At 33.1% G+C, this 22,163-nt stretch overlaps 1 protein-coding gene across 1 annotated transcript; it reads left to right on the top strand.

Moving 5' to 3' along the window:
- The first annotated feature begins 18,906 nt into the window (after window positions 1-18,906).
- On the top strand, window positions 18,907-19,860 carry LOC127538382 (olfactory receptor 6C1-like). Its single transcript, XM_051962121.1, has one exon. It carries the CDS (start codon window positions 18,907-18,909, stop codon window positions 19,858-19,860), a length of 954 nt encoding a protein of 317 aa, XP_051818081.1.
- The last annotated feature ends 2,303 nt before the right edge of the window (window positions 19,861-22,163 follow it).

The following is a 22,163-nucleotide window of genomic DNA, read 5'->3' as shown; positions in this document are numbered from 1 at the left end:
TGGTATTGAGTTGTTTCAGTCATATCTGATTCTACCTGACCCCACTTGAAGTTTTCTTGGCAGAGATAGAATGATTTACAATATTCTTCTCCAGCTCAATTTAATGATGAGGAGCTGAGGCAAACAGGGTTAAGTGAATTTCCCAGGGTCACACAGTTTGTAAATATCTGAGATGTGGTTTGAAGTTATAAAAGTGAATCTTCCTGATTCTAAGACCAGCGCTTTATCCACTGGGCTACCTAGCAACCCATTATTGGCACAAAGACCAAAGCAACCAGGTATTCATTCTCTATGTTGCCACAGAGTCATTTTCCTGCCATGATTTGACAAAAGAAACCTTGGCAAAAACCTCGAGTTCAAAACATGGAAAGAATCCTCCTCAGCAGTGAGAGAACTGCTTAACGTTTAGGAATAGGGGAAGAGGTATTATAGCATCATAGACTTACACCTCAAGTGGCTGACACAACCCAAAGAAATAATATTTCAAGGGGTCTTTCTTACAGGCAAATGACAATAACCCATTTTTAAAATTTAAAAAGTTACACAGTTTTCAGAGGTTTTATTAGTTTATTATTTAATAGTTATTTTAATCATTAATCTTGGGCCTCTCTATACATTTACATGTATACTGGGCACGTTTTTTCATCATTTGGTCAAAAGCTTCTTGAGAATAGGGACTCACTTTCTTCTTTTTTTTTAATTAAAACTTTTTATTTTCAAAACATATGTGTGGGTAATTTTTTCAACATTAACTCTTACAAAATCTTGTGTTCCAATTTCCCCCTCCCTTTCCCCTCACCCCCTCCCATAGATGGCAAGTAATCCAATATATGTTAAACATAGTAAAATATATGTTAAATCCAATATAGGCATACATTTATACAATTATCTTGCTGCACCAGAAAAATCAAATCAAAAAGAAAGAAAAAAAAAAAGAAATGAATAAAATGCAAACAAACAACAACAAAAAGAATGAAAATGCTATGTTGCAATCCACACTCAGGTGTAGATCCTCTCCTTGGGAGCAGAAGGCTCTCTTCATCACATCATTGGAACTGGCCTGAATCATCTCATTGTTGAACAGCCACATCCATCAGAATTAATCATCAAATAATCTATTTGTTGCAGTGTACAATGATCTCTTGGTTCTAGTTACTTCACTTAGTATCAGTTCACTGAAGTCTCTCCAGGCCTCTCTGAAATCATCCTGCTGATCATTTCTTATCATTCAAAGGGATCAGAATATTGACACGTCTACTTTTCAATCAGCTACATTAAGTCAGGAATATTTACTATCTAAACAGTTTTCAAATTTTCTTAGATTCTTTAATTATGGACAGTTGGGACACATAAGAAAAAATGTATTACTCTCAAAGTTGCATTTCATTGCAATTCAACTGATAAACTTTGACTTTAAGTCCACTTCCTTCTAGTATGCTAGCTCTCATTTTAGGCTATAGTTTACAGGCATTGCTAGGATTTAAGGTTATTTTTGGAGTAGTAAATTCAGAATTTTGGACAAAATATGCATTCTTTGCTATGCCACTCTTCACCATGATATTTTTTAAAAGGGAGAGAGGATTGCACTGTTAATAATACCTTACAAAAAATAGGAAAAGCATAAAAATAATAAAAAAGTAATTATTATATATATACATATATATATATAATAAAAATTCAGGGTGGTAAAGATTTTGGAAGTACAGGAAAAGAGGTGTTCTGAATGGACTCTATCTTTGATTCTAGACCAATTTTAAAATAAAAATTAAAAGAGATAATTTAGTTACTCTAAATAATTATTAAAAATTGGTGAGGAATTGGTGACGGATATTAATTGGCTAAAAATGTATTTGAAATTACAAACATGTGAATTGACAAACTTATTCAAAATTTTAAGAGGAGATTCTAACCCTAATTCAAAAAGAAATCTGAGGATCACCTGCAAGCACTAGTTGGTATTTATAGATGCTACTAATAAACATTCATTCTCTTTATATATATATTCCCCCCTACTAATAAATATGTTTTTAACACCCTGTTTGAATATACACAGCAGAAAGTTACATGTATTTTTTACTGCACTGTATATTGCTCAAGAACCTCTTAATATTTTTCACATAACAAATTTGTTGTTTATGAAACATCCCCAGCCCTGGACATCCTGTCAATTAAAATGAGATTCCTTTAACGGTAATTATTTCTTTCGTGTAAGAGAATGATTTATACTTGCACTGTTAATAACTAAGTAATTTTTTTTTTATTTTTCAAGTTTATGGCTTTTGGCAAAGCTGGAGCAGTCTTTTTCCATGTCATTTTTGTCTATGTCTGTATCTGTGTTTTTGTATAGAATGTCTGTGTTATATTTGTTCTGTGATCTAAATTTTGTTGGCTGGAAAGATTTAAAAGGCAACCAGCAAGAAAAAACCTCTGTGCTGTATTAGAACGCTGGAATAATTTCTTTTCTGTGAACTTCAGCTCTGGCCAAGCTGGAGGCTGTACAAAAAGTTAGCTAATTAAAATTAAAATAACATCTTTGCAGATTCTCAAAAGTTTTGAGGGCAAAACATCTTATCAAATTTTCAAAATTTTGAGACAGATTGATTAAGGAATTTGGCAACTTGTCAAGACAACAATTAGGAAAATTGCAATGTTTTGACTTCTATCTTGTCTGGAGTCTCCTTTTACTCCGTTGGGATTAAGGAAAAACCCTCATAAAGATTGCTAACAAGATTGATGTAGCCTGAATCTCTCTATTTGCTAATCCCTCCCTCTCTTCTCAGATCAGATTAAAACTCAAATTATGTCTCCCCTGTAGAAATAGGAAAAGCAGCCTCTGGGGACCCCACAAAACCTTGCCCCAAAATACTTCCCCAAATCAGCTTGAGATCCTGGGGATGAAGTGAGAGTCAGTTTCCATAATTAGCTTTCCCTGAGCTTTGGCACCTGAAACAACCATTTTGGCACCTGTCACCCTCCTTCATCAGATTCTGTCCATCAACTGTTTGAAAAGAATCTGGGTGGTCCTAGCAATACTCTGCATGGCAGCATAAAATGAAAAAGCCACTCAGCTTCTAGTTTTGGTAAATTTGCCATTCTATATGCTAAATGAATGTTAACTGCTTAATTGGATAAATTGCTTCATATTTGATAACTTTAGGGTAGGGGTCCTCAAACTTTTTAAATAGGGGCCAGTTCACTGTCCCTCAGACTGTTGGAGAGCCGGACTATAGTAAAAACAAAAACTTTGTTTTGTGGGCCTTTAAATAAAAGAAACTTCATAGCCCTGGGTGAGGGGGATAAACGTCCTCAGCTGCTGCATCTGGCCCACGGGCAGTAGTTTGAGGACCCCTGCAGGGGTTTTTAGATACAATCAAAATACAATACCAAAGTTCAGATAAATAATTTTTGCATGTGTGTAAATTAAATGAAGCAAATTCTTCTAAATTAAGGCCTCACCAGCCCTAGGAGGATAGTGCATAAAAAGTCTTTGTCCTTCTTCCTTCCCTCCTTCCCTGACTGAAAGAAGGGGCAAGAGGGAGAGAGCTTTGCTAATCCTGTTTTATATTATTTTGTAAATGTAATTTAGGTAATTAGGTATTTTCACTGTTGCTAGAAAATTAAAAGGAGATTCCAACTAAGACTATTTAGTTATTATTTAGGAAAAATCTAAGTTATTTGGAGTTATTGTCATCATATTAAATAAACTTAAATCTGGTAATTGCTCTATACAGCACAGACCATAAAAACACTAAGAATGGTGAGGGTTGGGCAACAAACAACTCAGCTCCTTCCCTGGGACCAATGTCAACTTTTTTAATTTGTAAGATTGACAATTTTAACCTTCAGGATAAGTAAGATATCAGCTCTGAGAGATGAGTCTGTTTAGGAGATATAGGAATATATATATATATATATATATATATCAAGCAAAGTATCTACTAAAAATCTATAAGCTCATTTAATGATTAATCCTTTGCATCAGAATGAGTTTTAACATACAAAACAAATTAAACAAGCTCTTAACATTTCTAAGTTTTGGTAAATTAAAAAATAATAATAATTTATCTAGCCTTAGGCGTTAAAATCTGGATGATAGACCATAGCCCCAATAGACAATTTTCAGATGAATAAATTGAAAGGGAACTTTTAACAGCAAAAAAATTATCCTGTTAAACATGCAAGGGAAATTCTACAACTATCGTAAGCTGTTCACAAAACTTAAGAGGTTTCGGTTATATTTTGTAAAGGACATCAGAAGGTAGATTCACTTCAGGCCAAATGAAATAAGTTTGCAGATTCAGCTGCTAGTGCTGCTACCCATTTGTCCCTGACTATGGCATCCCTTCCTCCCTGATTCTTACACCCCTTCATATAGCTCACAGGAACAAACCATGGCAGAAGAAAAGGAATATATCTTTCTCCTTCTGACTGGTTTCAAACACCCTCGAGCCAACTTTTAATCCCAGAGGCATGTCAATGGAAACTGATTTTTGGCCTACACCAAGCTACCCATTTGGGAAAAAATGTACTTCAGTCCCTTGTGAAATGAATTTTTACTGCTCACAAGCTAGAACAAGTGATCAGGCAGGTTTGCCAGTCCTGCCCAGTTTGTGCCCAGGGAAATCCTGAAGGAGCTGTTAAACTTCCCCTCCCCTGAAGCCTGTTCAGAGAAGGGGCACATACCTAGAGGAAGACTGGCAAATAGACTTGACAAATATGCTCCTTTGCAGAGGTTTCAAGTTGCTCTTGGTCTTGTTGACATATTTACTAATTGGGTAGAAGTTTTTCCCTGCAGAACTGAGAAAACTCAGGAGATATCAAAGTGCTTGCTAAAAGAAATCATATCTTGCTTTGGACTACCTAGCTCCTTACAGACTCGAAGATAAAGACTCTCGTGGTGGCTGTCCTGTTTCCTTCACTTCTCCACTAAGACCAAGGCCCATCTGAAGGTCCCCAGAAAGCTAGTCTGGCCCCAGGTGAAAGAGAAAGACTGTGAAAAAGATACTAAGAACTTTGGGCTTTATTCCTGATTATTCTTGTGCTGATCATTCTGCTGAAACCAAGGCCATTTGGAAGGCCTCTTGAGAGCTAGCCAGAACATTACACTCAGGCTTCTGGGAAGGTGGAGAAAATGAATCATACCCTCAAGTGAGTCCTTGCTAAACTGTGCTTAAAGACTCCAGAGGATTCGGTAAAGAATCTCCCATTAGGACTTCTTAAGAGTCCACATTGCACATTGGGAGAATGTTAAGCTGAGCCCCTTTGAACTCCTATATGTGATGCCAGAGAAACTGAGCAAGATAGAGATTAGAGAACAATTTAATAATTTATTTAAAAGGGAGAGATTTACTGGGACCAAATGGATCCATATTTGGTCCCAGGGCTGAATGAGACTATGGTCTCAAAGAATCCAGCCATGAATGTCAGATATAAGATTTTTGATAGGATAACAAGAACAATGACATAATGGGGGAGGTACCTGGATGGTTGACCTAATGCGGGGTGGCACCTAGGATGACATAATGGGAGGTACTGGAGAGGCTCCTGATATTCTAATGATATCTAAAATGGATAAACATTAAGAAGGAATGATTATAGCCTAAGGTCTAAAATATAAGACCTTTATCCTAACATTAAGAAGGAATGGTTATAACCTGAGGCAGAGTAACTGAATAGGACAATTAGGGAAACTGGGTCAGGACATTAAAAGGGAACTGTGGCCCAACATGTATTGAAGGCCTTTCCTAACCTCAGACATTTTTGTAGACCCAGAACAGCATCTGGTCACTCAGTTTGCCACACAATTCAGTGCAGTCTAGAAGGCCCTTTCTGAATATGCAAATAAGCATCTCCCTACACCTAAGTTTCCTGTAAATCCAGGGGATATGGCATACTTGAAATCTTGGAAGCCTCAAAGTGCTGATCCTCTAGGTGTAAAGTGGAAAGGACCATGTAAGGTCAATCTGACTACTCTAACATCAGTCAAACTGGAAGGGTTCCTCAGCTGGACTCCCCAGACATGGGCAAGGATTAAAGGTGCTGCTTCTCCCTCAGATATTTCAGAATATTCCTGTGAATCCATAGAGGATAGAAGCTACACTTCTGCAGGATCCCTGAAAATACTTGTGGTCAAAGAAGGGTGAAATTATTTATGTCTTTCTTTCTCTCACCCTCATCTTCTTTCTTGCTATTTTCTGAGAATGAGAACTTTGCTCCTAGTATTCTCTTTCCATCTCCCTTGGTATCATTCTGTGGCTCCTCCTTAGTCTTTAGTCAGCCCAGGGAGCTCTGTGGGCAGTGGCGGGGAATTCAGGAGTGTTGGGTGGGCTATCAGCATCCTCAAGGTAATCCATAGACGGGATCCGATGCATTTTTTGAAAAGATCCTGTTCCTAAATGTCTCCATCTCCAACCTGAACACTACCCCCTTTAAACCTGCTTGTGAGATTTGTTTCCTCCAGCCTCCAAGCTATGAACTTCCAGCTACTTGTTCGTTCAGTCTGGAAATTGTGGGACAACTGACTTGGACACTCAATATCCCCTAGATGTTGCTGCTGCCCTCCAAATCATGCACTTCCCCTCCTGGCCTGAGTCCCTATTGAAATAGGGGCAAACTGTGGCTCTTGTCAGCCTGAAGCAGCTCCGGAAGATGAAACCTCTGTTCCTTTGTCCCAAATGAATTTGAGAGGAAAAATGATGTAATAGGATTCTTTGGTCCCCTGATTTTTAGGGGCCTTCTATTTTGGTAGTGGGTCAGGAAATCCTAAATCTTCTGGCTTGAAATCTGTCTCAGGAAACTCTCTTGATTCTGATCACTCCTTTAATTAGATAGCTTTTAGTCTCAGGAAACTCCCATGATAATTAAATTTCAGAGACTACTCTTAATTTATCTGGAGATAACTCCTTAGCCCACCACCCTCCACCCTTAATTCATGTGGAGATTACTCCTTAGTCTCAGGTCATAGAATCAGGTACTCCTTAGTCTTAGGCTATAGAAGACTAGATAAAGCTGTTCTGTCTTTCAATGCTTTGCTATTTCCAATCTAGAATTTAGCCCTTGAGTTCTCCATGTCAAATAAACCCTTTTTGACAACTTAACTTGAAGACTGGACTGTGAATTCTTTCACAATACCTGTGACACCAACCTGAGGATCCCCAAAATTTGTTAGGGTGTCTCATCCCTCAACAATCTCATATCAAACCACACATTTCAAATGGTTAAAAAATTCATGATCAAATATGAAAGATTTGATGTTTCTCAGTGGTTCAGTAGTCCAAGGCAATCTCACACCCGTCAACACCCAGAAAAAGAACTCTGGAGATTGAATGTAAATCAACACAAGCTATATTCACTTTTTTCTTTTCTTTTCTTTTTTTCTGTTTTTCTCTCTCATGGCTTTCTCTTTTGTTCTGATTTTTCTCTCCTAATATGATTCATAAAGAAATATGTTTTTAAAAATTAACGTACAACATTAGATTTAACATACATTTCTACCATCTAGGGGAGGGCATGGGGGAAGCAAGGGAAAATCGGAACACAAGTTTTGCCATGGGCTAATGTTGAAGAATGCATATGTTTTAAAAAATAAAAACTTTAATAATAAAAAAATGTACATGTATAATCAGAAAAAAGAATAAAGTAACTTTTTCAGAAAGAAAATAATCTGAAAGATAGGGTTAAATATTCCTTAGAGTCCCAGGAACTTGCTTTATTTAAAGTCCATTGAAAATTTATGGGAAGGATCATGACAATAAAAGTGCAGGTCCTCCAATCACTAATAAAGGTCTAAAAATTCACCAATTAAAAAAATGAAAAAGAACCATTTATAAGAATATCAGAGTAATATAAAAACATTGAATGGATAAAGTAGCCTGATTTCAAAGACAGAACAGCCCTGAGTTTGGCTGCAAAAAGAAAAAAGATCCCAAGTAATCTTAAAGCCCTGCCACAGCAGGAGCAAAAACCTAATAAGAAGTTGACCCAGGACCCAAGCAAGGAGGTGAAACATCTTGAGTTGAGCCTAGTACATGAATATCCTAGGGCTCTGCCATACTAGAAGAAAGGCGGCAACAGCAGGATGATCTTCGAACCTTGATTAATGCAGAATAATCATCATCCTATCAGCACATAAGCAGCTTTTGTTCAACTCAGCATCAAGACTACACCTGATTCCAACAGATTTGTAATGGAGAGAGTCATCAGCATCCAGAGAGAGGATTATGGGGACTGAATGTGGATCACATTCACATTTTATGGTTTTACCTTTTTTTGTTATTGTTTTTACTTACTTGCTTTTTTTCTTTCTGATTTTTTTCCTTTTGATATGATTTTTCTTGTGCAGCATGATAAATATGGAAATAAATTTAGAAGAATTGCATATGTTTAACCTATATGGGACTACTTGCTGTCTAGAGGAGAGCAGTAAGGGAGAGGGAGAGAGAAAAAATTTGGAGCAAAAGGTTTTGCAAGGATGAATGTTAAAAACTATATTTGCATGTATTTTGAAAAATAAAAACCTATTATTATTATGAAAAAAAACTATCTTGGCCTGATCTACACAAGTATTAAGGCCAAACACTTCCTGCAGAAGTTAAAGCCTAGTGTTAGGTACGACATTCAGGAAACTTGCTTACATCATTCAAAAGTAAAAAATCAAAACACAAGTCTTCAATCCAGACACTGAAATAGGTGATATGAGCAAATTTTTACCTGCCTCCTCACACCTAATTCAATCCAAATAGAATATAAAAACACTGGAAGAAGAAATATCCAAATGTTAAAACTATAAGAAGAGTTTTTCATGTAGAGGAGAGATAATCTAAAATTCATTACATTACCTGAAAATCAATAAAGAGAACAAAAAAAGCAAAAAGCTAGAATATTTCAAAAATTCATAAATTGCACAAATTTCTTAGAACCTGAAGACAAAGGAAAAATAGAAAAAAATCGATGATTAAAAGAAACCTCCAAATAAATAATTGTAGGAACATCATAATAAAAAATTCAGAATCTCCAGGTCAAATGGGAAAAAAATGCTCTTTGCATTCAGCAAAAAAGAAAGATTTCAATGACAAGGAGCCACAATCAGGATCACATAAGACTTGTTAAATTCTACAGCAACAGATAAGAGAGCTTACAATATGATATTACAAATGACAAAAGACAAAGACAGTTATTCTTATTTGTTATTATTCTTATTTTTTGTTTGTTTGCTATTATTATTATAATCCTATAGAAGAAAATAGTTTTTTGATATAATAGAGGATTTCCGAATATGTTTGATGAAAGAACCAGAATTTAGTACTCATTTTGAAATGAAAAAGCAATCAAAAGACACATAGATTGGTATTTATATTTATTCGAATGGAAGGAATAATTAGGGATTTGGGAATGAAATCATTTATGTGCTAATGAGAACAAGGAACAATATATTCTTAGGACTTTAATATCTTCAAAGATCACAGAGAAAGGCAAATATCACAAAGGGCTTGGAAGTGTAGTTCTGATGGTTGTGTAAAGACAGAAGTAAGAATGATAGGGAGCTATACAGGAGAAGAAAAGAAAGGAAGGATATCTTATTTCATATAATAATGTTAGAATTAGGGGTGAACCCCAAAAATATTGGCATTGAGGCCATGTCACAAGGTATTTCAAAAGAATCTGTAGGTTTAGGCCATCTACAAATCAAGAGGAAAATATTTTATTATTATTATGCCATTGATGGTGGGCTAAGTTCCAAAAGAGAATTCAAGAAAAAGAGTGGTGAAGAGGGGAAGATAAATATGTACTTTTATAGGAAAAATTAACCAAGTGCTTTATGTCCCTGACTTTAGAGGTTTTTAGGGCATGTTAGGTTAGACATTTAATTATGTTGTTCATTAGCTCTAGGATGTCACTGATATGCTAATTTTATTTCTTAGAGGTCCAGTTAGGTAGTGGTTAGGTTAGGCATTTCACTTCAGGCACCCCATCAAAGTTTACCATGAAATGCAAACTAAAACAAGATAATCTAAAGGTAGAGATACAATATTCTTAAGATAGATGACTTGAAGCCTATACCATCTGATCACTAAGGGCTACATTTCTAAAGTCATTTTCCAGGTCAGGTATCCAGTGGTTACAATCACATTATTAGGAATGTATACAGTGAAGAATATTCAAAAATGGAGGAAGGACTAGAGGGATCAGGTAGCTCATAAACCTCATTTTAATATGAAATTGATAAAAAAATACAATTACATACCCACAAAGAGTGTAAAAATACATTAAACAACAAAGAAATTAAAAGTGAAGAGAGAGGAAGAAGAACTGATAAAAAAGGACAATGATAGATAAGGAAATTGTCATAAGCAAAACAACCTCCCAAGTCAAAGTGAAAAGAAAGAATAAAAATCTATGATGAGATGAAGCAAATGGAAGAAAAGAAGGAAAATGGAATGGAAATAAGATTTCCTCATTAATAAATCAAAATTTAGGCATACTTTTTTTTTAAACCACTTTATAAAAAGAGGAATAAGAGCAAAGAGTAGGAAAAGTGCAAAATGACAGGAGATAGATAAAAGTTTCAATTTTAGACTATGCTACAGTAAATATAGATACAATAAAAATGAACAAAAAGGGGAACTGCATCATACTTAAAGGACCAAACCTAATCAATAGAAATACTTAATTTTATGCACTGAATGGTATAGAATCTATATATTCAAAGGAAAAGTTAATTGAATAAACTATAATAGTGGGAGACCTTTATATACTTCATATAATAAAAATGATAATCCTTATCTAAATTAGCTTATTCACTCATATTCACATCATGAGATGCCAATTGAATTATTAAGAAATGTTTTATAGAACTAGAAAAAGAATAAAGTTATTTTGTATGAACAAAGATTAATAATATAAAAGGAAAGAGCAAAAATGTTAGAAAATAAAAGATCCTAGCAGTGGTAGATATCAAAATATGTTACCAACAATAATCACCCAAATGATTTGGTACTGGTTCAAAATTAGAGTGGCCAATTATTAAAATATAGACACAAACAGACACAGTTTTTAATAAATCCAAAGACCCCAGTTACTAAAATAAGGATTCATTATTTGATGAAAACTGTTAGGAAAAAATGGAAATGGCATAAATTAGCTATAGAGCAATATTTCATACTATATAGAAAGATACTCCCCAACTTAGATACATAACTTAAACATAAAAGATTACATGACAAGAAAACTAGAAGAGAAGAAATATATTTCCTTGTAGGTCTATTGGTTAATGGAAGAGTTCATAATTAAACAAAGAATAGATAAGATCACAGAAAGTGAAGTGGATAATTTTGATAGTATCAAATTACATTTTTTAACAATATCAATACATTTAAAATTAGGATGATAAGAGGTACCGCAAGGAAAATATTAGCAGTAAGTTTATCTTGAGGATCTCTTACTCAAGCTATGTAAGGAACTGAAATAGAATAAAAGCCATTGTTCAATTGTTAAAAGACATGAAGAAAAAGTATGAAGAGACAGGTCCCCCAAAAATAAATTTAAATTATTAATAATCAGATGAAAATTCTCCATATAAATAAAGTTCAAATTATAGTAATTTTCCTTAGATCATTAGATTGGCAAAAGAGATAAAGAAAATGATAAAAGTTGGAAGTGCTAATGGAAATTAAGCATTGTTAAATGAACTCTGCTGTTAGGGAAACATTATTTAGTCCCCCCCAAAAATATTAAATTAAATATTTTAACTATGTAAAAATTAATTTGTGTACTACTATAAAGTCTTATAAATAACTAGTATATTTTTGCTAATAGTTGGTGTAATTTGTGAAATAGTAATTTCGGAAGAAGTCCAGAAACATTTCTACAGTTTAGATATTTAAAATAAATAGTACAAAGCAATACATTGCTTATTAATCAAAATTGTCAGTAGGTCCATTGGCTCTGGGGCACATTTTCATTCTCCACTAAGGACAATTTTGATCTGTACTCAAGTACTCAGTATCAGGCTTTCAGTTCTATAGAAGTTTATGGATTTAAATTTCAAAGTTATCTTATGCTACCTGGAATGTCAGAGGAAGCGACAATAAGAAGTAAGAAGAGAAGAGAAGAACTCTTTCTTTTTTTTTTAATGATCCATTGATATTGATCTTGAAAAAGACTAAAAGTGAAAAACATGAAGGTTAAAGGAATGTTCATTGAAATCAACTCAACATTCTAGAAGACTAAATTAAATTTAAAGGAAAGAATGAGACATACAGTTTCAGGCATGGAAAATGTTTAAATATATTTAGCTTGACCATGCCTATTTGTTAGAATAAGTTTTACTTTCCTTTTTTTTTTTTTAAATTTGAAAAGGTTAAAATAATATACTAGCTATTTAATTCAATAACCATTGATTAAGCAGCTATTTTGTGATAGAGAATATGGTAACTACTAAGGATGCAAATAAGTGAAAGGGGCAATTCCAATTCTCAAGGACCTTACAAATTAAAGAAAAAAAGACAAAACAGAAAAAGAAGGTGAAAACTAGGAGTATCAATCTGAAGAGAGTCTCTGAGTGGTTGAGATGGAATAATATTTCATGGAATCAAAGTCAAGCAAAACTAGTGATAGAAAATGGAGTTATCTAAACTATTGTGAGGACACTATAAAGTAAAGCTTTTGAAGGAAATTAATAATCTACCAATTAAAGAGGAAAGTGGATTTAAAAGTTGTTAATATCAATAAAATTTTGAAAAAAAAAAAAGAAAGCAGCAGTCATTTAATTAATTTTTTTTTTTTAATTTCAGGATAGAACAAGAATAAAATTAAAAAAGAAAAACAGATAAAAATGAGAGCTTAGTTTTAAAAAAATAAACAAAATATATAATATAGTAAGTTTTGCAGTTTTATATACAATCCTCTTTTTTTCTGTCGACCCTATATGTTTATTTTGTTTGATGCTTGTTAACTTTGTAATTTTTTTTGAAGTTAAAAATAAAAAGTGATAGGAGCAGCTAGATGGCACAATGGATAGAGCACCAGCCCTGAAGTCAGGAGGACTTGAGTTCATATTTGGCCTCAGACATTTAACAGTTCCTAGCTGTGTGACTCTGGGCAAGTCACTTAACCCCAATTGCCTCAGCAAAAAAAATAAAATAAAATAAAATAAAAATTCAAATAAAGAGGGATGAAAGGAGCAAGAATAATGACCTGGAGAATACTAATATGAAAAGTTCAGCTCTTGGATGGTTAATCAGTAGGATTATCTACAAAAGATTAAAAAAATATATATAAAAGAACAATTTCAGGAAACCCCAATGGAGAGAAGAAATAAGGATTTTAAAAGTTAGAATTTTATGCAAATGTAAAACATGATTTATATATATACATGAACATGAATAATTCTCATTATTCTGGAATAACTGGAAACTCCCTCTACCAACCTAATTTTGGCTTTCTAATTGAGTACTAGGAAGCTTCCTGAAGCACAAAGAGAAGGGTTCAAAGCCGAGCCTAGACACATCTTTAACCTATGTTAGAGTTTGAGTCTACACATTCCTAACGCTGATCCAGTCCTACTACTCTAAATGTTTTTTATTGTTGCTATTATGGAGTGTATAGGACTTTCAAGGAGAGCTAGCCCTTCTAGTTAGAGGTTTTGCCAAGCTTTTTGTAAGAGTTGCTAATTTCCTTTGGTGTCCACCTGTCATCTTTTACTGCAAGAAGCTCTAGCATCCACTGTGATCAGACCATGATAAAACTGATGGGCTAAACCAAGTTAAGGGTAATAGAAAAGCTTCAAATGTATCTGCGTTAAGAGAAAGTGAAGTATGTGTAGATTTCCCCTGATGGAATGGGTGGATGAAGAACATGTTCCAGTGATCATGAAGAAGTACCTACAGTTTGGTCAACTATGAAACTTTTAAGGTCCTACTACAGCCTGGCCCATACAGTCCCTTGTTGTTGCATGGTCTTGCAACTGCATGGTAATGACTATGGAAGAGAGAGTAAGGCTGACAACTTTGTGTATCTTTGCCTCTCTTATATCTAATTCACACAAAGTCAAGACATTACCTACTGTTGTCATTGGCCCTCTTTGAAAAATGAATGACCAACAATGTTGATATCATTATTGCCACACTGATTCATCAGTTCAGCCTTATTTAGCTCTAAATAAACACTTCTCCAGAGTAATTCCAGTTTGAAGAAAAGATAAGTTTTGAATTTTGATATTTTACTCATTGCTGTGAGATTTTTGACTACTCATTAAAATAAAACAAAAGAGAAAGAATGGAAAGAAGAAAAATGTAGTGAAAGATATATGGAGTTTCCCTTTGGAACTAGAATCAAATTCTTTTGTATTTGCAATGAAAGATTTTTTTTTTTTTTTTGGAGGGAATGAGCATTATGAAATGGGATTCTTGTGAACTTATAGGTTTTCTGGTGATAAAAAACAGTAGAATTTGTCCTCATTGTTAAGTAGCTCTAGAGAATTCCAGACAGGAAACTAATCCCATAAGATTGCATAATTAATCAGTTAAATAATTAACTATAGCAAATGACTATAGTTAGATTCCCATTTAGTTACTTTCTCTACCTTTCTTAAGTTAGTTTGCCAAGGATTTATTTTTGGGGGGTCTCTTTGGGCACTGTCCCTTAAGCTTTTATTTCCAATATGTCTTCAGATGGATTAGGTTTTATATTCTTTAGTGCCTTCTGAACCTGCTTCTCCACGACACTTTGCCTTGTTTAGTGAATTAATCATCCTGAATAGATAGATAGCAGATAAGATACTTTTTGTATTTCTAGAAAGATATAATCAGCATGGAAATTTGTGAAGAATCTCATCCTCTATAGAACTGAGATATTTCACAGAGCTAAAGTCAGTAGAATGTCCCAGAGTCTAAAAATCAAGGTCATATTTAAATGGGTAGCAAGAAAATAGTTACAGAGATGCCTCATTGGCTGATAATTAGTAGAAACGTTGGAGAATAACTGAGGAACCATGCATTTGTGTGAGAGATAGTGAACAAGCTTAGCCATACTACCAGTATTAACTCATTACCTCTCAGTTTTGAGGTCAGACTATGTAGGATATTTTGGTTAATTTTTCTTAAGTAGCCTATCAAGGATTGTGGAGGAAAAGTAAGTATTTTTTTAAAAAATATATCCATTTTTCTTCTTTCTACTGATAATTATAGTAGAACTCAATATGTGTATATGGTTGCATGTGTCTTTCTTAAATATGAACACTCATAATGACATATCTTCAGGAATACAATTTTATTTGCGGAAATTACAGAATAAAGATTAATTATGGTATCCAATTTGTCATTGCTCATTCATTAATTCTGGCCTATGTGGGAATAGTATTGGAAATTATTCATTGGTTTTTAATACATGGAATCATAGATTTCAAACTAAAGATCTCTCAGAAGAAATCAGGTTCAATCCTCAGTTATTTAGTTGAGAAAACTGAAAAATCAGAGAGGTTAAATTACTTTCCTAAGGCCAGACAGGTATTTAGTGACAAAGCCAATTCTGGGTGAAAGTCCCTTGACTCCCAATACAGCATTCTTACCACTATTAAGTTTCTGCTTAAAAATGAAGCATTATATATGTTTTAAATAAAAGTTTAATAACATGACTAGATCACTGTATGCACCCTGCCATATTTCTGTTGAGAGGGAGATAATGCAGATTTAGAATAAGAGGTCCTGGCACTAAATCCTGTCTTTGCTACTTATGAGCCAGATGATGAAGGATGAATGACTTCACCTCTCCAGAACTATATCTTAATGTTTGAAATGAGGGAAATGGAATAAAAATGATTTCAAAATTCTATTTCATCTCTAAATTCTAGATTCCATTAACTGAATTTAAATAGAATGTAAATGTATTAGAAACTAACAATCCTCATCTTGTTAGGAAGAAAGAGAAATAAAATTTCTTAGTGAGCTGAGGAAAAGGAATAATGAAGAATGTTATAGAAACAACCTAGCAAAAATCTATCAAATAAAATTTCATTATACTCTCCATGGAACTTTTTTTTTTCATTGGATGAATAATAATAGATAAAAATTTTAAAGTGGTTATTGCTATCATCAATCTGAGATGTCTACTGTCCAAATATAGAGATAAATTTCTGCCCTTAACATTGAAAAAATATCTATATCTCTATCACTTCTCTAATAACCATAATACATACCTAATAATTGTTTATTGAATTGAAATGGAATATGAGGGATATTATGAAATAAAAGAAAGAAAATGACAAGGAGAAGCAACTACTAAATCTTGAATATTTGTTTGGTCTTCATTTTATTTTCGAATATTTTCTAAGTAGTCACCATAGAAGAGAATCTTAACTATATTATGATATATGAGAGGGGTGGAAATCTAACATTCAGAATACTTATGGAAACTGTAAGAGATTAAGAGATTTTTAAGCTTAGCATAAAGCATGACTAAAACAAATGAAACCAGTGAACATCCAAGAAATGGAGGAAATCAGTTGATTTCACAAGAGTAAGTGAGCATGTAGAGAGAAGCCAGAAAAGCAAACAGATTTACACCAAATTAAGTATAAGCCCAGTTCATAATTCATTGAAGGGAACTGTATAATAAATTTAGAAATAGAGGGAATGCAGAGTAATCTAGTCCAATCCCTTCCTTTTATGGATAAGGAAAGTGATAAGCAAAGGGGTTACGTGAATTGTGCCAAATCACAGAGGCAACATAAAGCTAAAACTATGTGATTTGAGCAAGCATGGCTCAAGATGATCGGTTTCCTGCACAATATCTCTTCTAGTTATCCTTTACATGTACTCTGTAAAATGGGAATAAGCTTAGCACCTACCTCCCAGAATTGTCAGGTATATTATAAAGTATTCTGCGTGCTTTAAAACATTATGCAAATGATTATTGTCATTTCTGTCTTTCTGCATGAACAAGTTCCTCCTAACATTCTTCTTTCTCTTCATGACTACCTATCATAAAATTGCGGATTAAAAGATGAAACAGACTAGTAATCATTTAGTTCACAGCTTCACATGATATTCTTTCATGTTATCATCAGTGTTCACTCTTATAATTAATAAGTAACAGTATGTTTCTTGGATAACATCATTATTAATATATTAATAGTGGCTTTCTGGAAATTCTATATTTAGCATTAAGCACAGTGCCTGGCAGAGAATGAGTAATTAATAAATGATAGAGAAAAAGAAAGGAAGAGATGGATATAGATACACAGATAAATAGATAGATAGATAGATAGATAGATGGAAAAAACTAATTGATAGTAGAAGTAAAGTTTACAGAAGTGGAGTGTTACAGTAGAAACAGACCAAGATTTGGATAAAAAAGAGCTGTAACCACTAGTTATGCTCCTTATTATCTTGGTGACTTAGAGCAAATCCCTTCACCTTTCTACTCACTTTTTTTTATCTGTCAAGTGAGGACTGAACCAAGCTCTTTCCTACTTTAACTTATATTATTTAACATCCCAAACCAACAAACATTTTAATTTTTTATATAGAATTTCAACAGAAAGTATTAGAAATTTCCCCTCCCTTTTCCCCTCCCTTCTCTCACATAGAACTACAGTTGTGATGTTTAATATAAATTATTAGAAAAATATACTCCCTTAATAGAAATGTATATGTCTTTAAAGGAAAAATTCCAGTATTTTATATATACATATATAATAACAGTGATCAGAAATCAAGAAGGTTGTTCCTAATACAAACTTCAGAACATTTTGTCAAGGCTCCAATAAAAATTCAATTTCCTTTATAAATAGCTTGACCAGGCTTCCTAAGGCTTACCAAAAGCTTAACTTTTAGTTTTCTTATCCCTTTTTTTCATAGTTCTGGGAAATAGAAAATATGGATAAGAGGAGATTAAAAGTATAGATAACAGGAGATCATGTTCTTAATCTCATGGTAAAAGTCTAGTAGAGTTACATGGCACATAAATAACTGTGAAATTCACTATTATACATGATATCATCAAAGATAGACAAAATACTTTAAGGAAAGTCAATTATTAAGATTAGAGGAATATTATTATCACCATTATATAGAAAAGGAAGCTGAGGCAGGCTTAAATTGGATATTATGGAATGGGTTGGTTTGAATAGAATGGAGATACCAAAAAAGAATAGTATATTTCACACCTAAGGAAGGGGGATTGTGAGAAAAGTGCAAAGTTTATGGCATATGCTGAAGTATAAGCTAAGGTGATCTAAGATTGGATGGAGATTCCATATATAAAAGATATTATTATGGGGGCACATAGATGGTGAAGTGAATAGAGTACTAATTGGAGTCAGGAGGACCTGAATTCTCCAAACATTTAACAATTCATACTTGTGTGACCATGGGAAAGTCACTAAGCCCAATTGCCTGGCAATAAAAAAAATGATATTAAAACATAATGGGGAAAATATATAAATGCCTTCATTTAACCAATAAGCTATAATTAATCAATAGATGGTTTTTATAAGGGAAGCCTAAAAAGTATATTTGTGGACATATTTAGATGACTTTAAATAATAAGTTTAAGGAAAAAAGGGAAGTTCTTATCTCCTAGAGGCTTATGGTACTTAACTGGTTACTATTTTATATTTTATTGGCGTATATGCATTCCCAATTATGTTAAACTTCTTAAACCATCAAATCTTGTGTTATTTATCTTTGAAAATCCCTTCATATCTACTATAATATCTACTATAATAACCTAAAAATGATTTAACAAATATTTGAATGATTGAATCAATTAATTCTAATTGTTTGTCCCTCCATTATTTCAAGTATAAACCATCTATATTTTCTGTTGCTTTATATTTTTAGTTCACTTTCCTTTTATTTTTATTATAGATTTACTAAAAAAAAAAAGAGAGAGAGAGAGAAAACAAACATGAAAAATCACACACAGGTAAATGAATTCATCCTCCTGGGATTGTCAGATGACCCAGAGCTTCAAATGGTTATTTTCTTCTTCCTTTTATTGGCATACATTCTCAGCATTGCTGGCAATGTGACTGTAATCATCCTCACCCTGCAGGATTCTCATCTACAGACCCCAATGTATTTCTTCCTCCGGAATTTCTCCTTCTTAGAAATTTCATTTACAACTGCTTGTATTCCCAGATTCTTGGGCACAATTATTACTGAGGACAAGACTATTTCCTACAATGACTGCATGGTTCAGTTGTTTTTCTTCATTCTCTTGGGAGTAACTGAATTTTACCTTCTAGCAGCCATGTCCTATGATCGCTATGTTGCCATCTGCAAACCCCTACATTACACAACCATTATGAACAACAGAGTCTGTACATTGCTTGTCTTCTGCTCATGGTTTATTTCATTCATGATCATCTTCCCATTAATCATTCTGATGCAGCAGCTTGATTATTGTGCTGATATCATTGACCATTTTACCTGTGACTATTCTCCCCTCTTACAACTATCCTGCACAGATACACAATTCTTAGAGACAATGGGTATTTCTTGGGCTGTGGTGACTCTTATGTTTACACTGGCATTAATCATCCTCTCCTACATATACATCATCAGAACAATTCTACGGATCCCCTCAGTCAGTCAGAGGAAAAAGGCCTTCTCCACTTGTTCTTCTCACATGATTGTCATCTCCATGTCTTATGGCAGCTGCATCTTTATGTACATCAAACCCTCAGCAAAAGGTAGAGTATCTTTGAGCAAGGGAGTTGCTGTGCTTAATACATCAGTTGCTCCCATGTTGAATCCCTTCATTTATAGCTTAAGGAATGAGCAAGTGAAACAAGCCTTCATGGACATGATAAGGAAGATTTTATTTTCTTCAAACAAAGCAAAAGATTTGTTGAACTGACTAAAAAGATGTAATGAACAGTAGAGATTTCTTACTGACAACTCAGTTTTATCAGTTCCCTCGTATCTCTTTATCTTTATATTTCTGATATGTCAATATTAAAAGGTTTTTAATTTACAGATTAAATTCACCCATCAAATTATCTTGTATTTAATTTACATGCTATACATTTGTTTATGTTCTCTCTCAAGAGAATATAAGCTACTTGAGGATAGGGATTACTTTACAAAGAAGGAAGTCTACAAATTCTTATTGGTTGATTGGCTTTTAGAAGTGAATATTCTCTATATAAATTTATATCAAGATACAAAAAATCCATAATTTCTTCCAAGAGAATGACGAAAATGAGAAAACCTACTAAAATCTATGGGATACAGCTAAAGCAATTCATAGGGGAAATTTTATATTTCTAAATAGCTACATGAATAAAATAGAGAAAAAGGAGATCAATGATTTGGACATGGAAGTAAAAAAGCTAGAAAAAGAACACATTAAAAAAATCTCAATTTATTTCTAAATTAGAAATTCTAAAATTCCAAAGGGAGCATAATCAAATTGAAACTAAGAAAACTATTGAACAAATACATAAAACTAAGATTTGGTTTTATGAAAAATCAACAAAATAGATAAACCTTTAGTTGATTTGATTTAAAAAGGAAAGAAAAAAAAAAAAAAACCTGAATCAAAAATGAAAAAAATGAACATATGACCAATGAAAAAGAAATTAAAGCTGTTATTAGAAGTTATTTTGACCAACTGTATGGCAGCAAATTTGACAATCTAACCATAATGGATGGATGTTTACAAAACATAAATTGCTCAGATTAATAGGAGATAAATTACTTAAATAGTTCTATTTTAGAAAAAGAAATTGAACAAGCCATTAATAAATTCCCTAAGAAAAAATTTCCAGGGCCAGATGGTTTCACAAATGAAGTCTACTTTTAAAGAATTATTAATTCCAATACTATGCAAACTATTTGGAAAAGAGGCAAAAAAAAAAAAAAGTTCTGTCAAATTCCTTTTATGACACAAATATGGTACTGTTACCTAATTCAGGAAAAGCCAAAACAGAGAAAGAAAATTACAGATCAATCTCAATAATAAATACTGATGCAAACATTTTAAATAAAATATTAGCAAAGAGCTTATTGTAATTTATCAGCATGATAATACACTATGACCAAGTGGGATTTATTCCAGGAATGTAAAGCTTATTCAGTGCCAGGAAAACTATATCATAATCAACCATATCATTAACAAAACCAATAGAAATCATATAATAATTTCAATAGAGATAGAAAGAGCTTTTGACAAAGTATATCACCATTCTTATTAAAAACATGAAAGAGTATATAAATTAATGGGGTATTCCTTTAAATACAATATTTCCTTTAAATAAATAATAATATTTAAAACCAACAATCAGCATTATTTGTAATGGAGTAAAGCTGGGTGCATTGTCAGTAAGATCAAGCCTGAAAAAAGGATGACTATTATCACCACTATTATTCAATGTTGTACTATAAATTTTGGCAATAAGAAAAGAAAAGAAATTAAGAAATTAGAATAGGCAATGGATGCCTTTATGGCATCTTTATGGATGATATGATCATATACTTATACCTAGAAAATCATCCAAAAACTTATGTGAAACATAAGCTTTAGCAAAGTTGAATAATGTAAAATAATTCCACACAACTTCTCAGCATTTCTATATATCATTGTCCAAGCCCATCAGCAAGAGATAGAAAGAGAAATTCCTTTTATAATAACTGTAGAAAAAATAAAATATTTAGGGATCTACCTGTCAAAGCAAACCCAAGAACTATATGATTACAATTATAAAACACTTCTCCCACAAAGTAATGGGATATAAATAGGATGCTAAAAAATTGGAAAAATATCAATTGCTCATGGATAGCCAAAGCTAATATAACAAAAATAAAAATTCTACCTAAATTGGTCTACTTGTTCAGTGCAATCAAATTGCCAAAATTATTTAATAGAACTAGAAAAAATAATAAAATGAATCTCAAAAAACAAAAGATCAAGAATATCAAGGAAATTAGTGGAAAAATTACAAAAGATGGTGATTTAGCAATAGGAAACCTAAAACTATACTATAAAGCAGCAGTCATCAGAACCTTTTGGTACTGACTAAGAAAGAGTGGTGAATCAGTGGAACAGATTAGATATACACAACACAATAATAAAGGCTTATAGTAATCTATTATTTAATAAACCCCCAAAACTCCAGGTTCTGGAATAGGGACTCACTATTTGACAAAAAATGTTGGCAA

The sequence above is a fragment of the Antechinus flavipes genome, chromosome 5, assembly GCF_016432865.1.
Source record: "Antechinus flavipes isolate AdamAnt ecotype Samford, QLD, Australia chromosome 5, AdamAnt_v2, whole genome shotgun sequence".
NCBI classification, from domain to species: domain Eukaryota; kingdom Metazoa; phylum Chordata; class Mammalia; order Dasyuromorphia; family Dasyuridae; genus Antechinus; species Antechinus flavipes.
Note: the sequence above shows the minus strand (reverse complement) of the source record. Positions and strands in the feature narration are given on the sequence as shown.

What these genes read in the sequence shown, in the direction of transcription:
- LOC127538382 (XM_051962121.1), top strand. Translation starts at nt 18,907, where the DNA reads ATGAAAAATCACACACAGGTAAATGAATTCATCCTCCTGGGATTGTCA.